Source organism: Tasmannia lanceolata, unplaced genomic scaffold, assembly GCF_043159265.1.
Source record: "Tasmannia lanceolata isolate RefF3 unplaced genomic scaffold, GAP_Taslan_0.1 ptg000048l, whole genome shotgun sequence".
Lineage (NCBI taxonomy): Eukaryota > Viridiplantae > Streptophyta > Magnoliopsida > Canellales > Winteraceae > Tasmannia > Tasmannia lanceolata.
In genome coordinates this window covers 1,314,788-1,337,904 of record NW_027518725.1, presented here as the reverse complement: position 1 = coordinate 1,337,904, position 23,117 = coordinate 1,314,788, and the positions used below count along the sequence as shown (strand labels likewise).

The 23,117-nt window shown below is 38.4% G+C and overlaps 1 protein-coding gene and 1 pseudogene across 1 annotated transcript; one reads left to right on the top strand and one right to left on the bottom strand.

Moving 5' to 3' along the window:
- Window positions 1-3,075: 3,075 nt before the first annotated feature.
- LOC143864321 (filament-like plant protein 4) lies at window positions 3,076-13,873 on the bottom strand (annotated as a pseudogene).
- Window positions 13,874-20,519: 6,646 nt separating this feature from the next.
- On the top strand, window positions 20,520-22,154 carry LOC143864322 (heavy metal-associated isoprenylated plant protein 39-like). The gene is made up of 3 exons (XM_077375233.1): window positions 20,520-20,705; window positions 21,579-21,654; window positions 21,754-22,154. The coding sequence occupies exons 1-3, from the start codon at window positions 20,700-20,702 to the stop codon at window positions 22,065-22,067; spliced, it is 396 nt and encodes a 131-aa protein (XP_077231348.1). The 5' UTR covers window positions 20,520-20,699; the 3' UTR covers window positions 22,068-22,154.
- Window positions 22,155-23,117: the final 963 nt, after the last annotated feature.

Here is a 23,117-nt window from a genome sequence, read left to right as displayed (position 1 = left end):
ATAGGTATTGTTGGTGCAATGCCGATATGACATCCCTTGCATAAGATAAAGTTACTTTGTTGTGCAGTTCAATGATGTTGCCCATCAAATATCATTCTCTACATTAATGAAATGAAATGCAAATCATAACATCTTTTGTCGTTCCGACCATTTTGGTCGAATTTTGGTCGAAATGTTGGAGAAATAATGATGTGGAAGGAATTCATGTAGATTTTGTTTCGGTGGGGATGAAAATGAAAACATTTTGGTCTTTTCAGGAAAATTTTGGCTAACTGTTGAATGACTCTACTCTTCTAGGTGTGATAGATGATATTGTTGCCTTCTTTATCCTTATATTCAAAATTGACTATGAAGTTGATGATCTCTTTCTCAATCTGCAAGGCGAGCGAACCATTTGCTGTCAGAATCGATGCTAGATGACAACTGCAACTCTTCTTTTATTTGATGTTTTCAGGTTTCAATGTGTTAATTATACTTGTATGAATTGCAAGTGAAATATGTTGTATATTATGTATAAATATTTTTATGAATTACATGCTAAATGTGGTATGTACTGAATTATCAGACATGCTCAACAGCACATCACTAGGTGTTTTATGTTGTTAAATCATTATGAGTGTATCTCTTCCTTATGTGATGGGTTTTGAGTGTGTATTTGTGCTTATTCTAGTATTTCCTCCAAATTTATCTTAAATGTTCTTCATTTGCATAATTTTTCATACGTTTCTGTGAATTTATAGGATTCTACAACAATTTCAACTCAAAGCCGTAAGTTTCGTGTTTCCTTGTGACTGAAATGCATACCAAATCTGAAACATGAAACCTTGATCTTCATATAGCTACTTGAAGACAGCAAACCCCTTTACTTCAACCTTCATGGTGCCAAGTTAAATCACTCTCCAATACCACGCATTTGCCATGCTGTTGTTCCTGATCAATGAAAGTGAACTCTTGTAAATAGCCAATTCATTCAGCATGTATTCAGTTCAATTTTTTTTGCCATTTATATGCTTGAGTGCCTTGTGATCAGGGTAAAGGATGAATTCTTGTTGGACTAAAAAGTGTCTTCAATTCACTCTTTTTTTTATGTTTCTTATTTGTGCTTTCTTATATATATATATATATATATATATATATATATTTGTTCATTAGATTTCGATAGCATTAGTTTTCTTTCAAAAGACTATTTTGATTTTGTGATATACATTTTCTTCACAGTGTTACTTTGCTGACCTCTCCGTACGAGTCTTCGCTCTTGCAGAAAATTTCCACTTATTTATTGTATTATTTTGCAAGCAGCTTTGACCTCATTCACGCAAAAACAAGTAGTCCCACTTCGGATAAGTGAAATGGATGGGGATGGGTTCTAAGGGAATTGACACCTTCCCTCTAAAGGCTAGCTTTTAGGGGCGAGCTCTACCCGGTTAAATTCCTTACAAAAATGGTATCAAAGCTCAGGGCGTGGTAACCCTGGTTTGCCTCCGAGGGCAGGAATGTCCCTCGGGAAAGATCTCGGAAACCCCGGTGTAAGAATCTCGTGGTTCCCACGCATCGGATAAGTGAAATGGATGTGGATGTGTTATAATGGAATGGGCACCCTCCCTCTAACAACTAGCTTTTAGGGGTGAGTTCTACTACCCGGTTAAGTTCCCTACAATTCCGATGAATTTTGTTTACCTGAAATTAGAAAATCTAGTTTTTTTTCTTAAATCATTCTTTTCAAATAAATCCTCTGCTTCCTTTATGGAACCATGGAACTCTATTTGTATCAGATATTGGTGCATTTGGTGTACTGGAATAGAGAATCCTATTCTATTTCTGTTGGGGCACAGTATAAAATCGCTTTACTATCAATAATAAATGTGACTTTGTAGTTTTTCCGTTAGTCTTTTTAACTACACTAATAAAATTTCTATTTTATTCATGCATGTGGTGTATTTGAAAAAATAAAATAAAAATGGTCTCACATTAATTGGATGAAGATAAAAAAGCTTTCATTTGTATCGCTCCAAGGCAACAAAAAGTCGATGAGGTTTCTATGATGTGCTCTTCTTGTACAGCACATACGGTAATGTTAAAAAATACTTTTTTCGCTTTGCTCACTAGTGAGACAATAGTAGAATGGTAATGTTATGTAACATACCTGCAGCGTCTTTTCCACGAGTGCTTGCTCGCTCCAATGGGACCCACAATTAAACAAGGGATCACACTAGGACTGTCAATCGGGCCGAGCTTGGGCAGGCTTGAGGTGCTCAAGCTCAGCCCATGTCTATACAACGGGCTTCGGGCCTGACTAAATTAGAAAATTTGCTTGCCTAAACTCAGCCCAAACTCCACAACGGGCTTCGGGCTGAGTTTGGGCTTGCCCATCACCTCTTATTTTCTGCACGAGAAAAGACTAAGCCAAGCACAGAAAAGCCAATTTCATAGAAAGCCATTAAACTTGTTGGCTTTGGCATGTGAGAAATGTCACACCGATTGATTTTTCGCCAGATTTTGTCTTGTTCATTTAATAAATCTGAGGTCGAACTATAGCCTATAGGATATGATGATCCAAACCGTTCATATGTAGTGGGCTGAAGAGAGGCAAAATAAAGAAAGAAAGAAAACCTATTTAATGTCGAGCTATAGCCTATAGGATATTAATGTTTAAGTAACCTATTTAATTAATATCTACTGATTTTTAAGGGTGTAAAAAATCTTGAAAAATTATATAGTAAATATATTATCGGGCTAGGGCCTATAACGGGCTGGACGACCCTTGATCAAGCTCAGCCCAAATTAGAGTTCGGGCTTCAACTTTTGACCAAGCTTGGTTTGGCTTGTTCTCATTTTAATTATGGGCGGGCTTTTAGCGGGCCGAACGGGCGGGCTTCGCCATCCCGATTGACAGTCCTAGATCACACCATGTCTTGTGAGGTGGGTTCCATAGACTAGATCACCTATCCTACTACCACTCTCACATAGTGTGTCAAATTATCCACTTCGTATCGGATCTAGCTATGTCTTGGTCACTATCCATTCGGATATTTTATCAATCGGACCTTTCTCAGATTGTTTTGCAGATACTACTTTCTGAGTTTGGATCACGATCCATTTCGAATTATACTACTCGCCCAAACATCGAAAAGGGCGAGTATCACAAAACAACTCATTTCTTAGAATGTTATTCCCATTTTGACCCCAAGTACAGAATCGAGAAATCAACTTAAAACCTCATAATCCTTCAGCAATTTAATTGGATTTGGCGACCGAAAACTTCTAAGTTCTAACAGTCAAGTGCGGAATCTTGGTGGTAGCTCTTTCCCCTCGCAAAGAATCTGCTAAAACCACGTGCATGCTTCTCAGATGAAGAAGAGGAAGATGACTTGGTAGACCTGTGTTTCGGGCGTTTTGAGCTAATGGGGGTTGAGATTGGGCTTGGTTCAGTGTCAGATGGACTCAAGTGGGCATCGTACGTATTCAAAGGGGACTCCCGGCCAGTTCTGTTGATTATAGAAGAAATGTTCTCTAACTTGGCCTGGTCCACGTACTGCGAGCCGTGAATGCTTTGTGGATTCAATCCACTTGGACTTGGTTCACTCTCCATGAAATCTTCACTCCTTTTATGCTTCTCATTGTATGGAGAACTCACGAGCTCTGTTGGAGAACGCATTGTTTTTAGTTGCCTGCCAAGGAGAAATATAGTCTCCTGGCACTCTGCCAGTTTCTCGGCTGCTGCTGTTATCTCTCTTTCCTGCCATGCCAAATGAAAAATGCTTCAGATGCAAATGTTCCATTGGGTGATGCTCACACACACGCACACACACGAGCACTATTGCGCGTGCATGCGCGTGTGTGTGTAATACGGCTCTATATGATCCTGATGGAAGCCATTGCCATGTGATGATTGCCAACCAAGATGAGTGATGATGAAATTCAAGATCCTCGAGGATCTATTCTCGTATGAAAAGTTTGGATACAAACAAGCATGGTTTCTTTGCAAAAGAAATAGCATGTGCAATAGATAAACCAAGAGAATGAAAAAAGAAATACACAGACATGATATGCCCTACGAACAAACTTCAACAAGATTAAATTCATTAATTAGATCTACATCATCAGATCTAATTATTGAATTTAATTAGATCTAATTTCTAGATGATTAGCCCAGTAAAACTAATTTCAATCATCGGAGGAAAAAAAAGATATTTCCAAAGAAAGATAAGATTACATTAATTAATTAGAACAACCCTAAGAAGCAAGGCATGCTGTGAATCAAATATGATAATAAATTAGTTATTGCAACAATACATTTGATTAATTAGAAGTAGGCATGAGAAGGAAAATAGTATTTTCATTTTTCATCCTTAAATCCTCTTAGATGGACCAAGTTCAATGAAAGGAGAGAAAGATGCATGAAGGAGACATTTTCAGTTTTAAGAAGACTGGATAATTATAGTCCTTGCCTGTTTAGTCTTGATGTCACCATCAGCAGTTGAAGAAAGTGAGCACATTGGGCACCCTTCAGCCCTGTATATTAATAAGCATCATACAGAGAAGTATATATAAACAGAACCAACCATCAACAAAGCATGACTATAACGCACACTGCTAAAAATAAAAAGAGTCCCACAAAATACTAGTAGACCAATTGTCACATTTATAATAGGGAAATGTTAACAGCACAACCATATTTTGATATCTGCACAAACCCAGCTGTCTTTTTTTCTTTAATTGGCTCGTGAGAGCTTTTTGGGAAGTGTCATAGCCTTTTGACAGCTCTTTAAATACTAATAGACAAGATGGGTTAGTGAAAATATCAAAATACGGTTGTGCTAATATCATTTCCCTTATATGCTAATTCAAAATAACTCCCAGAAGGCGTTCAAGGAGTTTCGTAGGAATTATTCAAAGACCAAAATTATATTTCTATAATAAGCTGTTTGGTTCTTACCTTTGAATCTGCTCTTCAAGATCCTTGCATTTGACCAGTGCATCCTGATGACAGCACTTTTCTTCTTGAAGTTTTTTGTCCAAAGTTTCTGCTTTCATGCGCAAAAGGTTGCATTCAGTTTCTAATTCACATGCATGCGTTTCAAGTGATCTGTAAGATTCTGCCATGCATTTTAGCTGTGTCTCTACCAAACTGTTTGATTTCTGACTAGATGCCAATTGTGCTTTAGTTTCGGTCAGAAGATGTTCTGTTTCCAACAACTTAAACTTTTTTTGTTCCAGACTTTCGGAACATCTAGCAAGATCCATTGCGATGCTATCTTTCTCTGACTTTAGTTGTTCAAACTCTTCCAGTGGGCATTTGCACGAAGTGGCCTTTGGTTCAAAGCCAGGACCTAAGTGTTCTTCTTGAAGAAACTGAGGATCAGAAGTACAATGAGAAATGAGGGCACGGTCACTAGAAAATCTCTCTTTTGGTCGGTCATGGTGAACTACCTTATTTTCTAGTAATGTTACCTTGTCTATGCAATCAGAACAATTGCTCTCCACTTCATTGCCCTTATCACTCGGCATATTAAAACTTAGTTCACTGGCTTCAGCCAGTACATGAGAGAGGTCAGGAATAAAATCATCTAAAGTCATTTCGCAACATAAAACGTTATTAACAGAGACTGAAAACTCCTCGATCTTTTGACTTATCCTATGATCATCAGGACACCTTCCCTGCATTTCTATAGCTTCTTTACCAAGTGATACTACGAAATCATGAATCTCAAAAATGGCATTTGCCAACTCATGGTCAACAGTATGCTTGATATAACTACATAATTTGCCATCTCTGACCGAAGAGATTCCGCTATTCAATGTTTCAGCAGCCCCGACATCTTGAATCCTTTGTACAACATGTTTGATATCATCCAGAACCTTACTCACATTGGTGCCCTTAGCTTGGGATTCAAATATTAATGATATTCTTGACTGAAGTTTTTAAGGTCATTGAATTTGTATCAGATTCAAACTCCACGGTAGATTCCTCATTAGAAAGAATTCGGGTTGCCGATGAATCCAAATCAGGCTTAGGTGCTGCCCAGCAGTCCCCACCCTTTTTCAAAATCAATGAACGCGTTAGAGTCAGCAGTCTCAGTCGTCTTTTCATCTACACTATTGGAAAAGGCAATGTCCCCATTGGATTTGGTTGATAAACATGCCAATCTCTCCATCTCTAGAAAGTCATTCATTAGTTCCAAGTCATTAGAGTTTTCAGCCCTTTTACTTTGATCAACGTTCTTTTTATTCTTGAACTGAGATAGCTCCGAGATATGTGTTGTAGCCCAAGACTCTGCACAACTTCCCTCGTCGTCTATTCCGTCTTCAGACATGGAGGTCAAGCTTGGTGGGTTGCTTAAATTTTGACTAAAGGACCCTTCAATAGGGATTTCCACACTAAATTTCACAGGGCCCTTCTGTTGATTCACAGCATGAATATGTGCTTCTATGCTGCGAAGCTTGCTTGTTGTTTTAGCATATGCATTTCTCGAAGCCTGTAGTTCACTGTTGCGCTTTGATAACGCCTCTTTTAGCATTTTTGTTTCTTCCTCCATTGCCGATAAACGTGCCGTGAGAAATTCATTTTCTTTATGACATTGCTGGACATTGTCAAGGCAAAATTCAGAAGCCGGAGCCAGATGTGAGCTGGGACTCTTAACAGGTGATCTCCGTAGTCTGTTTTCTCCATAATCGCGGCCTAAATTCTCAACTTCTAGTTTCATTTGAGCCAATGCGGCGGGCCCAGGCAACTTCTTCCGAACAAGACCACGTAATCTCTGGCACTCGGCTTCTAACTTGGTTACTTTCTTGACATTCTCTACATACTGCTTGTTCGCCACTTCGGCAGATCTTAAACTCATATTCTTTTCTTCATTTCGAATTTCAAGCTCCTTGGAAACTATATGAAGCTCATACTTTAGAGAACTTACTTCCCTTTCGCATGATTGGATATTGGACTTCAGGACTTCAATCTCGGCATCAGCTTGAGATTTTTCTTCCCTGATCACAATTAGCATGTTGGAACGTTCTTTCAAAGACCTTGAAAGTGCAGAATTTTCAGCTGAGGCCCTAAGGAGCTCTTGATCTAAATCAGCTATTTTCTTTTCAAGCTCTAATCTAACTTTGTCCCATTGCTTGGTTCTTGTAAACACTACCTCATTTAATTTTTGCTCACTTTCTTCCTTTACATTTCGTACTTGCCTCATGCACTCCTTCAGAGCACCATCCAGATGGGATGCTCGATCTTCGGCAGTAAGCTTTAGCAATGTGACAGATTCAAGGTGACGTTTCAATGCCAAAGCCTCTGCCTCGGCTTTCTCCCAACCTGCAATCAATAGAGCATATGAACTCAAGAGAAAAATCATAATAATGTAATTAAAGAGCCAATATTTGATAAATTAGACATGGTGGCATTTCCCAGGTGAGAAAAAGAACAAAGTTATACCTGAAACAGCTTCTTCACAACTTTTGCATGCTGTTTTACTAAATTTTCCTTGGTGGTCATCTCTGAATTGGCCGAGGATAGCTTTTCATTCAATGTCTTCACTTGATCTTCTAATTCAGTCATGTGTGCATATGAATCCGCTGAAATTTGAACATATTTTACATTCTTGGAATTATCCTGCCAACGGAAATAAAATGATTCCAAAGAGAGAAGGATTAATCAAACTATACATGAACAAACAACAATAAATAAAAATAAAATCCATTATAAGCAATTTAGATAGCTCCCTGGATAGTGAAATGAAAAGACAGGTATGAACGTGAAAGAATAAAAGAATTCCTAGTTCATTGATATGTAATCATATAAACAGAGTAACTGGGACAGAGTTTTAGATAAAGACAGCATCATCTGGCCGGAAGTATTGAGCAAAATCACAAGATTGGGGCACCAATAGATTGCTAAATCAGAGATTCTTCAGCTTCAAAACAAATTGGAACTAAAAAGAGCACTTCTTAATTGGTAAAAGAAATATATCAGAGTATCTACATAAAGTGATCATATTTAGGTGTCAGTATAGAAAAAAACCACCTTTTGAGCGAACATAAGAATTTTTATTTTTTGAAAGATGACAATTTTCTTGATACTATGAAAGATACATTAGGGACCAGAGGTCCCGACTTGCATTACATAGAATCAATTAGTACTGGCCAGGGTTATACTCCTAGGCCATTAAAAGCATCTAGAGCAAAAGCTACCCTATGCTATGAACATAAACACCACTAAATCTTCCTTTAAACCTCAACCTTTACATTTCAGTCCCCCAAAGACTAAACGACATTGCATTACATAGAATCAATTAGTACTGGCCAGGGTTATACTCCTAGGCCATTAAAAGCATCTAGAGCAAAAGATACCCTATGCTATGAACATAAACACCACTAAATCTTCCTTTAAACCTCAACCTTTACATTTCAGTCCCCCAAAGACTAAACGACATACCTATGAGAGTACTTTTCCAATTCCGCCAAGATGTGCTAGATTTGGAAATCCAGCATTTCGATGAGGAGTTCCTCTGGAATTCGATCCAAGCGACTAGGGTTTTTTCTTTCAGCGATCCTCTCTTCCACTAACCGAATGCCAACCACTTTATTAGCTTCCCAAGTCATTCTCCTCTCGGCCCTTTCTTCAGCTAAAAGTAGTTTGAAGAAGGGGTGTTTAAATAGCGGCGAGTGGGTCTCTTTGACCGCACCAGTCCCACATAGGTTATACAAAGTGAAGGGGCAGTCCTGGGCTTCTTGTTTAAAAATTTTCCACTGCTTTTGGAGAATATCTGCCGTCATCTCTTTGTGGGTTGGGCCAAAAGAGGAGGCCCTCTCCTCATCGTAAGCCACGACTTCATTCTCGTGAGGATATTTTCTAAAATTATAATTTCCGTAAATAACTGCCTGCTCCGGCCATCGGAACTTGAGGAAGACCCACCAGTATTGTCTTGATTGTCCATTCCTGGTTGAAGATTTGATTACCGAGAGAGCATCACCCAAAAACCAAGTATTCCTGTAGGTTTCTTACTCTTCTTAAAAGGGCTGAACTAGCGATGCCCTATAATGGCAAATCCAGGACCTTAGAACTTCCTGCTCCTCGATAAGGGAAAAAAATATTTTAGCAGTAGAGGTTAATGCGGTCCACTCCCCAAAGTTCTATGAAAAAAATATACAAAAACTTTGCTCGTACAGCTTAATCTCGGAGTCCTCACGTCTACTATAAGTGATAAAGGGGTTTCCATACCCTAAAAGCCAGTATCGACTAGAGAGTAAGGAAAAATGCCCAGTGGCTTATCCCAGAGCAAAGCCTACTGTAGGCAAATGGGATAATTTGTCCCTTACCCCTACTAAGGTGGTTCCGGATGATTTCTCCAAGCTGCATATCAACCTTTCAATTGATTTACCACCCTAACCTCAAGTTTTAAGCCAAGAAGGCTCTTGCCAGAATAGGTGTTCCTTACTCTTGAAAGTTGCCAGCTTTTTTATCTTCTAGCCACTTTACTTTCCGTCTAGGGGCAGGAGGGTCAGTTTGTTTATTCTCCATCATTGACAGGTTAGAGTTTCGCCTGATCCCATGTCCCATCACACCTTTCCCAGAACCTTTCTCAGGTCTAATTTTGGACCAAGTGCCAAGGAAAGTTGATTGGTTACATTTGAATTTTGAATTCAGGCCAGGATCTAACGGAGATCAACCGGAGCCACTGAGTCATCCAAGCGAATTTCAGGCAACTGCCAATTCAATGAGCTAGAGGGCTCACAATTGGGTGAACAATCATTTTTTCCGGGGATTTCGATGCCTATGGTATAAATCTGGTTCAAAATCCTAATCTTAACAAAAGAACCTGAAAAATCCCTTCGGGGCGCTAAAATCTTGGCCGAGATGAAACTCATGCAGTGCTGATGATTTCATTCCATCTTTATTTCCAGGAACCTGCCAAAATACTCCCTATAGCTTTAACCGTTGATATGGCCCAAGCATGTAATGGGACACCGTAAAAGTTTACCCAAAGTGCTTCCTCGCCTTGAAGGAACTCCCTATTCCAAGGTGCTAGAGAGCGCAATTGGGACCCCAGAGCTTCATGACCTTTAGTGAGGATCTTAGAGGCCTGCTGTTTTGATTCAAACATAAAAAGGAGTTCATCTTCCGCCAGAATACTTGGGCATTGTAAAGATGGAATGTCCCACACGTTTTGTGCCCAAAACCAAAGGTCCTTTACCGAGCTATTAGGGTTTTTCTTTTTCCCTATTAGACAAGCTTTTAGGGTATCCATTCGAACTTCCACTTCCCTACCTGAAATGGACAAGGTCAAAGTCCCTCCGACCCTATGAGAGGATATAGTACCAGTGTCAGGCCATCGATCGTCCTCAGCACCACAGGACCACCCTCCTCCAGACAGGGTAAAGGCCTAGGCCGGGATACCCATCTAGAAGGGTTTTTACTCCGTCGACACCAACGACAGTTATCCCGCCACTTAAAGTTGAGATACTTGCAGGGAGAGCAGAACCAGTTCCCAACACTACTATCTACCCCTTGTTTAGTCGTCTCTCCCCCCTCCCTTCACTCCAATTTTCTATAGCTTGTTTGCAGATTTTGCATCTTTTCTGCCAACTGAAATTTTGGTATTGGCAGTGTGGACACTGCCAATCCTCCATCCCACTCACAGAAATATTGGCAAATGGTGGTCCATAGCGAACATAAGAAAATAAAAAAGAGAAGTCACAACTGATCATGAAGATGATCAAACGGAGCTTGAACTGTTGAACTGGATAGAGCTCCTAACAAGGATAAATAAATGGAAGCCATCCTTACATTCTCCTACTTCATAATTCATGTTTAAGAGGGCATTGTACGTCTTCTCAACTTTGATTGTATGAACATAGTTGCCATAGCTGCAGGCCATCCTTAAATTCTGCCACTTTCATATTCATGTTTAAGATGGTAGTGTACATGTTCAGAGGTTTGAGAGTATGAACATAGTTATCACTGGAAATATACCGGTGAAAATATCAAAACAGAGCAATTTAAAACAATGTGAAAGTGTGCTCAGCATCCCTCCACGCATAAAATGAAAAGCACAAATCCTGACTAGTAATGGAAACTAAAGTCAAATAGTTAGCATAACGCCGAAGTGTTAAAATGAATTAGTTAGCTGAGTCAAGAATGAGGGCTAGTAGGATTCAGCAATCTCCAATAAACCATTTAGAATTTAGACACCAGTTTGGTTCCCTAATTACAAATGCCAAGTTTCTATTTACAGTTAGTTGGCAACTGGATTCAAATAACATTCAGATAGCAGATTTAAGTATTTGATACTGTTATGTTAAATAGCTGATATTGTTTATATCTAGTGTGGTCTTTACTTTCTGCTTGTAGAACTAGTTTACTTATATTTTTATCATTTTAAAATTTAATCATCAGAATGGTAATCATTATAGTTTCCGACTCAGGTACTCACTTTTACTGTGACCATACCCTACCACGAGGTATCTTTAAGTCACATAATCGAAGGAATGTTGTATGCTAGAATTGACAAACACCAATAGATTTGTTCCTGAACAACTGATGAAACCCACCAGATAAATGGATTTTGTATACCAGAAATGGCGATCTACATGTCTTTTCTCACAATAATGTTGATTGGGCTAGCTATTCATGCAGTTGATGCTCAACACTAAAAATTTGAATATTATTATTAGAAAATCGTACCCAGAAGATTTTAAAACATTTTGGTAGCTAGATATAGTGTTGAGGCATAAAAAAAGCCAATGTTCATGCTTCTTGTGAGCTAATCTAGCTGATGACCTTTTTCCTAGAGATGGACATCAAGTGTCATTTTGTTCACAAGATTATCATTTTTTTAATGGTCTTAAATAAAAATATGTCAAAAATATGTGTCCACATGAATTAAGAAGACCAACTTGTTGATATATTCACCAAGGCTATTATGAATAATAGGTTACTTGAGATTCATGGGAAGTTAGTCATCAATGACATCTATATTCTCGCTGGAGAGGGTGTAGAGAGATAAAGTGTGGGGTTGTCTACTTATGCTCTTAGTCTTAGTTTAAGGGAGATGAGTCCTCTCTCCCACCCCCCGCCAATCCCCCCTTCAGGATAATGCGCCCCCCTTTTAACGTGATTTGACGTCAAAAAGCATTAAAGTCTGCCCACAATTCACGTTACAAGGGGGACGCATTATCCTACAGGGGGGCGACAAAATCATCTCCATAGTTTAAGCATATTCCAATTATCTAATGGGAATTTAATCAAACTTCAATAAGGTCATTTCTTCAAAATATTAAATATTACATTATTCAAGTCACCTTGAAGTCTCATAGCTTTCCCACTCAGATTCACGCCCATTTATTGTGTTATCTTCGTTTTCTCTTCTCTAACTCAAAAATCTCTTTTTTAAGTCTCTATGGCCGTGAATCATTAACTACATAATTGTTTGAACTGGAGCAGAATTTTTCAAAGCCTGCGACATGGACTCTGCACAATTAACGGATAAGTTCATGGTCAGCGAGAAAGAGATGATGTAGGATTTTTCCTTCATTTTCCTTTACCGACTGGGAGAACAAATACCGCCCCAGGTCGTACGATGCCACAGCTCAACAAACAAGATTGTGCAGTTACTCATTATGGTTATGGTGAGTATGACAAGAACCAGAATACTGTGGATTTTAAATACATGTGGACACAAGTAAGATGCTAAGCCATATCACAAAACCATTTAGCAACAAAAAGTTGAAAGTCTAATTGAGTCATGGACCCAATATGGTGATTCTTAAGATTCTTGAACTTTTTTACAATGGCCTTGTAGAAGAAGCACCTCAAACATTCTACAATGTTTCCCTAGACAAATTTGTGAGTTTAAGGTAAGAATTAGAGTTGATATAGAGAAATTTGGTTATTGAAATGAACATTAGATATGTTGTGTCGGATTGGGTTCGAATTAAATATTTTGAACAAGTACTCAAGCATCCTGAATGAACATTAGCACAAGTAGTGTACTAGAAGGAGTGGAGGTTGCAAGTTTATACCCTTGCTCTTGCACTAGAACCCTAAAGCTTCCAAATAAAATATAACAGAAATGTAAATAGGTGCACATATTTCATGAAATTTAAAAAAAAAATTGAAACACAATGATTTTATTATAAAGATCAAATATCATAAAATCAAAGAAGGCACCTGCTTGCCCTGATTTCCAGCTGAATCGGCCAAGGATGTACTAGCAGAAATTGTTGCAGCCACTGTTTTCTCAGATTTCTTCTTCCAAGGCCATCCTCGACGGTCCATTTTGAATTATGTAGTCTGCAAAGCCAAACAATTAGTTGAATAATTTAGTTCTAGCTTCTATGAACTAGGTAATTAAAATTAGATGGTAAGGAAACTCAGAACTAACAAATGATATAGCGCGAGCGATATGATAATGGCATTTCAACCCAACCTATAATATAACCCAATTCTACCTAGATGTATCATGTTCCCACGCTTTCTAGTTCCATCTTACATGGGTCCCACCTTGAGATATGTGAAAGGAAACATGAGACAAATTGTGTGTCTTAGCCCCTTGATTAGGGCTAATCATTGTTGTATTTATTATATGATAACAAAAGTAAAATTACAATGAGAGACTGATTATGAAAACAACTTATTTACATACACACTTATATTTATACTCCCCCTAAAATTATTGGATCGTTTTACAAAAGGTCTCTCTCTCATTTTCAGAAGCTTCGATACAAACTATTGCATCAAAAACTAGGTTCATAAAAGATGTGAAGCTATCCACTGGAGACCTCTCAAACAACATGGTAGTCATCTCAATATGCTAGGACCGAGCATACAGGACAGGATTTGCAGTCATATAAGTCGCACCAACAATATCATGGTAAGAGAGGAATACCTGTCACGAAGAAAGTACTATATCTATAGTTGTCAATTACTTTTTTGAGACATCTTGGTGTTTCGTCTGTTTTGGAGTTCCATTTCGGCAAAGAGCTACAGCAGAAGCTTTTTTAATGGTTGAAAATTGAAAAAAAATTACAAAAAAAGAAAGAAAAATGTTATAAAATTATAATTATACCAACTAAATCTAGCGAAATGACATTGAATTTACTTAAAACACCAAATTTATTGTAATACATCAGTGAAGCTAATAAAATTTATTCATACAAAATGCTAAGTGCTAAGTGTTAACTGATCTGGAATGTTCCGGTCATTCAGGATGAAACGGAATGAAATCGATAACTAAGACTAGATCCAAGTGACAGTTGCAGAGACAACACGAGCATGGTATTCTGCTTCAGCATTGGAACAAGAAATAGTTAGTTGTTTTCTAGAATACCATGTAATCAAACTCAAACCAAGAAAGCTGTAGAAATTTGTAGTCGATCGGTGTTCATCCAAACTACCTGCCCAATCAACAGTAGAAAACAATGAATATGGACCACTGGATTTTGTTTGGATTGCCTATGATCCAAACAACCATCTATTCAATGGCTTTTGTGGCCATTGAGCATGGACCACAGCATTTATAAATTTCTTACTTTTTTTTATGAATCTTGATCGAACAGTTAGATTACCAAATCATAAAGCTCTTTAGCAGTGCACCGCCCAATACGTGGTATTCCATATGAATGGTGTAGATAAATCATAGTTGACGTGATAGTACAAACCAGGAAGAATGGGAATATGATGCATCCAGAGTGCATGGGTTGATTCCCATCTATAAAAACCCACTCATAGTGGGTTTTGGTTGATTTGATAGGGGAAAAAACAAGTCAACGATTGACTTAGGTAATTTAAAAAAGTGAAATTGATTATGCATTTTTTTTTTGATGGGCAAGCTGGGGTTAGGCAGACCCCTACCAGATATATTGAGAAAAAAGCATATTACAATCTTTCATAGAGGGACCCCAAAGAGTCCGAGGACAAGACCTCTACAAGGGAGGGGGACAGAAAATTAGGGGGTAGATTATCACCCTTACAAAAATAATCCTGTTTAGAAAGGATGTCTGCTGCTGCATTTCCTTCTCTCCAAATATGGGAAATTTTCCAAGAGTTTAGATTTCTGAGCTTACTGTGGATCATGGTTAGAGTTTGGAATTTCCTCCAAGGGCAAGCTTGGGTGCCTTCGATCACTTTGACGGCATGGATTGAGTCAGATTCAATCCATAAGCTGCGGATGCTGAGATTCTCTGCTAGTTTTAGACCGTGAAGGATGGCTTCGATTTCCAGGTGATGAATAGCTTCAGGGGGGACGATTTCCGAGAATAGGCCAATGGGGCAGCTGAGATGGTCTCTAATAAGGCCCCCAACAGATCTAGAGTTGTCCATGAGGGATGCATCAGTATTTAGTTTATGGTGGCTGAGGTCGGGGGGGATCCATCGACATAATTTTGAGGTTTTGGGTTGCTGGAAAACGGGGAGCGACAAGTTTGCCGCAATTTTGGAGCTGGCCTCGAAGGGTGAGTCTGAAAGCCTAAGGAACAATATTTTTGTGCGAGAGGTCAAGAGAATTTGCTTGAGGAGGTCCTGCTTGTGAGTACATTTTTCATTATGGATTCTAGCGTTCCTCTCACACCAAATGTGATAGATAGAGGAAGCAAAGAGAATTCTAACAGAGATTGCAGCTTGTCCTTTACCTGGGAAGGAGGATCGAAGCCATAATTCTTCTTCGCCTAAACTTTTCTTCTGTTTTTTCCTCTTGGAGATTCTCCAAAGCACCAGTCTCCAAATCCAGGCGGAGTAGGAGCAAGAGAAGAACAAGTGATCTCTGGTTTCAGGTTCGGCGTGACAAAGAGGACATCTAAGATCGTCTTGGCCATTCAGGAAGGGAAGGCGATCTCTTGTGCATAATTTGTTTTTAATTGCTTGCCAAGCGATGAAACTATGACGCGGGATGTTACCAGGGAACCATATAGAAGAAGACCAATCGACTTTGGCTTTTTGGGATCTGATGGTATTCCAGGCTGATTTTACAGTGAAGATACCATCATTTGTTGGTTTCCAAATTGGGCGATCAGAGGAAGTTTGAGAGAAAATAGCATCAGAAATGATTTGTTTCAGCTCTCTGAGGTATGAATCTGATTGAATGGAGTCCCATTTTCCAGACTCTATTACATCCTTAACAGAGAAATTGCTCGGAATAACATTGAAAAAGGGGCCCATGGAAGGTTGAGAAATAATGACACCAGACGGGACCCAAGGTTGAAACCAGAAGTTTATGCTAGCACCATCACCCACAGCATAGCAGAAATGGGGCCTAGCATAGTCACGAGCTTTTAGGATACTCCGGGCAGCCCAAGATGGGTTGCGGGGCATCTTGATAAGCCAAAAATTCCGATTTCTAATATATTTTGCGTTGAACCAGTGATTCCAGGGAGTGTTTCTGTTCTGGGTTATATTCCATACCTGCTTGATTTGGAATGCTCTGTTTATATCTGAGAGGGATCTCAAGCAGGCTCCACCTTCTACTTTAGGAGTACAAATGTCACTCCAAGGCAGATGATGGTATTTCTTCTGTGGATTGCAACCACACCAAATAAAATTTCTGAATATCTTTTCTATATCGTTGAGGGTCGCTTTTGGAATGTGAAAGGAAGCCGACTAGTAAATTTGAAATGAGTTCAAGACGGATTTCACCAGCTCAATACGCCCAACTCTAGAGAGAAGTTTACTGGATCAGGAAAGAATTCTTTTCTTAACTTTATCAATCAAAGGCTTGCAATCTTTTGAGGTTAACGTGGATGTAACTAATGGGAGCCCCAGGTATTTGATTGGAAGGTTGCCTTCCAACATGTTGAGAAAAGTGCAGATCGAGTCCTTCAGATTGTTATCTGTTCCAGAGAAGAATGTCTAAACTTCTTGAACAAGGACAAAGATCGAGTCCTTCAGATTGTTATCTGATTATGCATTTGTAAGGCTAAATTTTTCAGAATGTCTAGATGTAATGTCAAAGATTCTTGAACAAGGACAAAGAAAATATGTACACGGAGTAGCAATTACCGCATGAAACAGGTGTCACTGCCAGCAAGTAAAACCTTGAAAGACTGAAAGTAATACAAAGAAAATTAGTTTGTGCATATACGAGTGTGTGTAAGACAATAAGGGCACGTGATTAAATAATAACATGAGAGAATATTATTATTTAGGTCCCTATTTACAATCAACATTACATTGTAAAGAAAAACTATGAAGCAGGCACCAAGAAGAGTAATGTTCACCCAATAACATTAGCTCATAAGCATTGCCAATTCATTTTCTCAGATGAATGAAGAAGTTCGTTTTCTACCTCCTTGGCAATTTATGTTCCAACCCTCATATTCATCGCAAATGAACTTCAAAAAATTGGAATGACATTTAGAAAGGAGATTCAGAAAACCAACTTCATGTAAACTTCATCCAACAGCCACTTTTGAAATTTCTCGAAAGAAAACCATCAAAGATAGTGATATTTATATTTTTGGATAGAAAACCTGATAAAACTGAAGAGAGAAAGGAGGCCCAATATATAGTTAAAATTGAAATGCAAATACCTTTTTTGGGAAATCAGAGGGTTTCAAGAAATCTTGCATTTGAAAACAGAGTCAGAAACAAATCACCCAACTCACAGCATCAAACAGTCGATAAGATTACTCAAAAAATGCATTTAAGTCATGAACCAATCGGGAGCATTGTCATCCATGTAAGTGTTCGATACAATATGAACACCGGCAACGGATCTTAGCGATTCAACATTGAGAAAATCACAGATATCAATATGGAATAAATCGAAATGAGAAAAAGACATACCGGAAGCCATGAATGTTGTTTTTCTTTCTCTTAAGGTTTCTCTTTGCTACACAATAGTCGGTGATGGGGACCGGTTTCCTTTCTCTTCAAGCGTGGATTCTCAAAGTTTGGAAACAAATTCGTTGTGTGCAAATAGGATCCAAGAGTGCCTTTTTATAAGCGTTTGTGGGAAGAGATGCGACTCCTCATCGCGCCGACCCCTCTCCCCAAACGTCTCTTTACGTTTATACCTTTTCACATAAAGTCTTTTCATTAATGACTTTTCACAAAACTAATTAACTAACCAAATGATCTTGACCGTCGATCTTGCAAAAGCCACATCCACCGTTAGGATTATTTCCTAACATTCTCCCACTTGGCTAGCAAGATCTTTGAGCCAAACATAAGGATCATAACTTTAAATTAGTTAGATAATAAACCCAACATTCCGTTTAGCAAAAACTACCAACAATAAACCATGTAACAATTGGGTCACCAACTCTACCCAATAGCCTACCCCATGATTATATTATTAGTAATTCTTACTAACAGGAATGTAAAAGCATACATGCATAAGATGTAAACATGGTCCAAAATGCCATTTGCAATGGACCCTAGCAAATCCCATTATAAATAGAAGTGGGCATCTTTTGTGTTGGACATGTCATCTTTATGTCTTGTGATAGAGACATACAGATAGGGTCTATGTATTCCTTGTACCCAGTCCATTTATGTCTTCTCAGTGAGGGGGATGTTATATGGGTGTTTGGTAAGATTAAGGGGGTAAGTTTGTTATATAGTGCATAAGATCATTGATTTAAGAAACATATTAACGGGAGATTAAGAGCATAAATAGTACTATGGTCTCATATTATAATTTATAACGGGCAATGATATTTTCACTCCCCTTAACAGTAAGATTATCAAGTTATATAGAGCAAATATGTCTCATCAAGTGAAGTAAATATGTCTTTAAAGTTGAGAAGAGGGTAAAGCAAACTTAAAAGAAAAAAGTAGTAGTCTATATATATATATATATATATATATAACACAGCATCTTATCTTACAGGGTAAACCTTGCAAGATATCTACTCGGTCTAGCTCGAGAGAAATTTTTATTCTCCTACCAAGGATCAAATATGGTGGATGCTATCGTTAATATACTGTTTGAGAATTTAATAAAGAAAACACTTCAATGTCGTCAAAAGATCTTTCTTTAATGAGAAGTTTAATTGGTTTTGATTTCAACGCTTTAAACTCAGAGTAATGCCAGAGAAACAGAGAGTAGGACCTAAAAGGAGACCGAACAAATTGATTGACACCACGTAATCACAAGTGACGGAGAATTCCCTTAAGTTTAGGAAAACTGATTTAACCATAAATAATAATAAAATTGGGTAGCGGGTTGGACTTTTTGGACACCTTCAACTTCACGGTTGTTGCTTGTGCCGAAATAAGGTATATTATTATCATTTTATAAAACAAGTGGACATTTTTGAATAAAAAATAATTTTCAAATGTAGGTTTAGGTATAAGTTTATGTCTTGTGATGTGACAAGAAGGTCTATTCATGTGATCATTCATCTATAAACAAAGAAAATTATGAAAACAAAGAAAATTATAGATATGACTTCCTATGGTTGGTTGGAGAGGCTGTTAGAGTCAGAGAAGAGAACTTACAATATTCGATGAAAAAAGTCTCTTCTCTCCTGGCCCTATGAATATTCGATGAAAAAAGTCTTTTTGTAATTCAAACTTACAATGTGGTGTTTTTAGTTATTATATTTATGCTTTTGGGCTTCTCATTCAAATTGCTTGGGCTTCCCTCCAAAAAGACTAAAGTCATGAGAAAACTTTAGTCCTAGATGAGAAGTGTGAGAGGATGAGAGTGGCCATATATATATATATACTTTCACTCTCTTAGCCTTGTGAATGAGTAAGAGGTTATAAATTATGGGCCAAGTGGGCCAAGGTTTGAAATTGGTTTAGAGTCTGATGAGTCATGACAAGTGGGTAAGTAAGAAATCAGTAGGGGTGTGAGGGTAGAGGGCCACAGGTAGTGATGTGGACATTCCCACATCTAAGCCCCTGGATAAAATCCCCCTTCTACTCCACAACTGGCACGACACTACTCCAAACCGGTCTCTCTCCAACAAATTAATTGTTGGTGGGCCGCACCCATGTTTTTCAAAAGAAACCGTAAGGACCACACCCTAGGACCATCAAAACTGTCCATTTGATGGGCCACATCGTAAATAGGTTGTGTCCCAAAAAATCATTTCCACATGATGATCCTAGCCCTTTGATCTAAAGGAAGCTGCATATTATGGAAACCTCTATAGATCAGAGGGTTCCGATCATCCTATGGTAATGATTTTGGGGGCACAACGTATTTACGCTGTGGCCCATCAAATGGATGGCTTGGATCATCCTATGGTGTGGATAGAACATTTTATTTTGAAAAATATGGATGGGGCCTACAATTGGGCCTTAACTGTACAACCCACACCATAGGATGATCCAAATCATGGGCCACAATGTAAATAGGTCTCTCTCCAACATGAGCGGTCGGTGGGCCCAACAATGTAAGTAGGTTGTGCCCCCAATATCATTACCATAGGATGATCGGAACCCTTTGATCTATAGCGGTTTCCATAATATGCGATTTTTCTCTTTAGATCGGAGGGATAGGATCATCCTGTGGTAGATGACGACTTGCAAGGGTTGAAGGGGTCAAGTCTTGCATTTCCTTCTTAGAAACTTCTCTCTCACTTACCTTTACTAGTTTTAAATTGATTTTAGTTCTCTCCTTCTCTCACCAATCGATTATTTCTTCTTCATCTTCTTCTAAATTTTCTTAGCATTTGCTTTAATCATTCGTATTTTTTCCGACTTTTGGTTGTTGATTTGCTGTATTTGTTTCATCAAGTTCGGGAGCGGAGAACCGGAAGAAATGAAGGTTAGATTTAGTTTTCCTTCTTTTGTTTGAGCCAAACCCAATTCAGATTTTCTAAGAAGCATGGCTGTTGATGGGTTTTTCTCAGTTTTGTTTTTTTATAGGGAGTTAGATGTATGACTTATCTTGTTGGTTTCTTTTGTACATTTCTGTCTTTGATTCCGAGGAATCTGATGTATAATTCTTGGTGGGTGTTTCTTACTTTTCATTTTCCTTCACTTCTTCCTTTATTAGCATTTAAAAGCACGTTGAATATTCGATATTCTCATAAATGCTTGATTGATTTGGGTTCTTTTTTCTCTGCTTTTTTTTTTTCTTTTGGAAATGATAGAGAAAATTCAATAAAGAAAAGAGGATGAGGACAGAGAGGACAGTTACAAGAGAAAAAGAAACACAAAAACAAAAAGAACAGAAAAAATACAGCTATGAGGAGGAAGGAAATCAAATCACTCTACGGCTAACCCCTCCCCTAGCCAAAGCATCCGCCTCCCCATTAGCCGATCACCGCACATGATTGAACATTATAGCGGAGTCTGAGATTAGATCTTCTATTTCATCAAAAATAGAAGGAAATCTCCATGGGAGAACAACTGCGCCCTTCAATCATCGAATGACATTTAGTGAATCCCCCTCCACAATAGATCGATCCATACTCTCTTTATCAAGACTTTTAATGCCATAATATATCTTTTTTCTCTGCTTTATTGTTTTGTTTTCTATGATTTTAGATGACAAGAGATTCAATTATGTCTTTAGTTTCTTATTTGTCACCCTTTAAATATTTTCAGAATCTTGTTCCTTGTTGGGTTTTTCTTTTCCTCTGATATAGCTGTCTTCAAATGCTTAATTTTTATGGTGTTTTTTTTACTGTTTCAGAAGGTCATCTTGAAATTAGATTTACACGACGACAAATACGAAGAGAAGGCTATGAAGGCTGTCACTAGCCTCTCAGGTATCTTTGTTAGAGAAGTAGGAATTCTGTTTACCCATAAAGCTATATTTGAGATTTCAAATAAAAGTGACTGTTGCTTTCCTTTCTCTAATTTTGTAGGGATTGATTCCATCTCCATGGACATGAAAGATATGAAATTGACGGTGATAGGAGACGTAGATCCCGTCGAGGTGGTGAACAAATTGCAGAAAGCCTGGCATACAGAAATCCTCACAGTTGGGCCCGCAAAAGAGGTGAAGAGGAAGATGTTAGAAGAGATGATATTATCCGAATCCATTGAGAATAAAGATCCAATAGCCGAGCTTATCAACTTCTACAACGAGTATAATCCCGATAATCCCCACACTACTGCACATTCCTATGTGCCGATTGTAGAAGAGAATCCAAGAGCTAGTGCTTGTGTTATACTTTAAGATTTGAAGAAGAAAAGATGGATTTAAGTCTAAAAAGAAACGGAGCCCGGACACAAAAAGAAGTATAAAATTGGATCCATTTATCTAGTGGGTCATAACTAATGGTGTTGAACCGATCAATCTTTTGATAAAGAGAGTAGGAGTACACACCAGTGATGATAGACATGTCCCTAACACCTCTCCCTATTTTGCCATGTGTACAATCACCTCTTTAGATTTTGTGCGATCTTCATTTTGCACATCAAATCAACGGTCCCAATCACATCAACACGGAACACTTGGAAGTCCAAATGTGGTCTTTAGAAGAAAAAAAAGGGCGATGATATTTTCACCCCCTGCAGTACACATTCGCCCCGTTTTAACGTGATTTGACGTCAGAAAGCGCAGTGTTCACATGATGAGGGGGCGAATGCTTACTGGATGGGGGAGAAAGTATCATATACCAAAAAAAAAAAAAAGCAAATAACTGATGTGGTGTAAAATACAGCTGTAATTTTTGTTAAAAAAAATAGGGGAAACCTCTTCTTACTTCTAGAAGCTTTTAGCCCAGACTACCCTGGAGGAAGCTTCTCGAATCAACTCGTCCTCATTACTTTTCTTTTTCTTTTGGATTTTCACGGGGGCTACTGATATTGGCACTACTATGGTGGATTGCATGTCAGACAAACCACCTCGTGAATGAAGACAAAAGCTGCTGAAAAGTGAGCCCCTGTGGCTGGTCTGACATGCAACGAACCATTTGTGAAATGCCTTTTGTGATGTATGCTAGCAATTCCCTTCTGTAATTGCACTAACTCACCTTGTCTTTAACTATTTAACTCGCTGTCAGAGGTTATAAAGAGTCTTCCTGGGCTCTAGACTCCACAACGTTCACTCTTCCATCTTCAATTCTCTATTTTGCAGTCCCTTGCTGCTCCATTCGTTCGCTCCTCGATTGGGACCGTCACCTTGTCTTTTCTTAATTTGTTTGATAGAGCTTTTTTGGAAACCTCTGACAGCTTGTTAAATTGTAAAAGACAAGGTGAGTTTGTGCAATTATAAAAACATGGT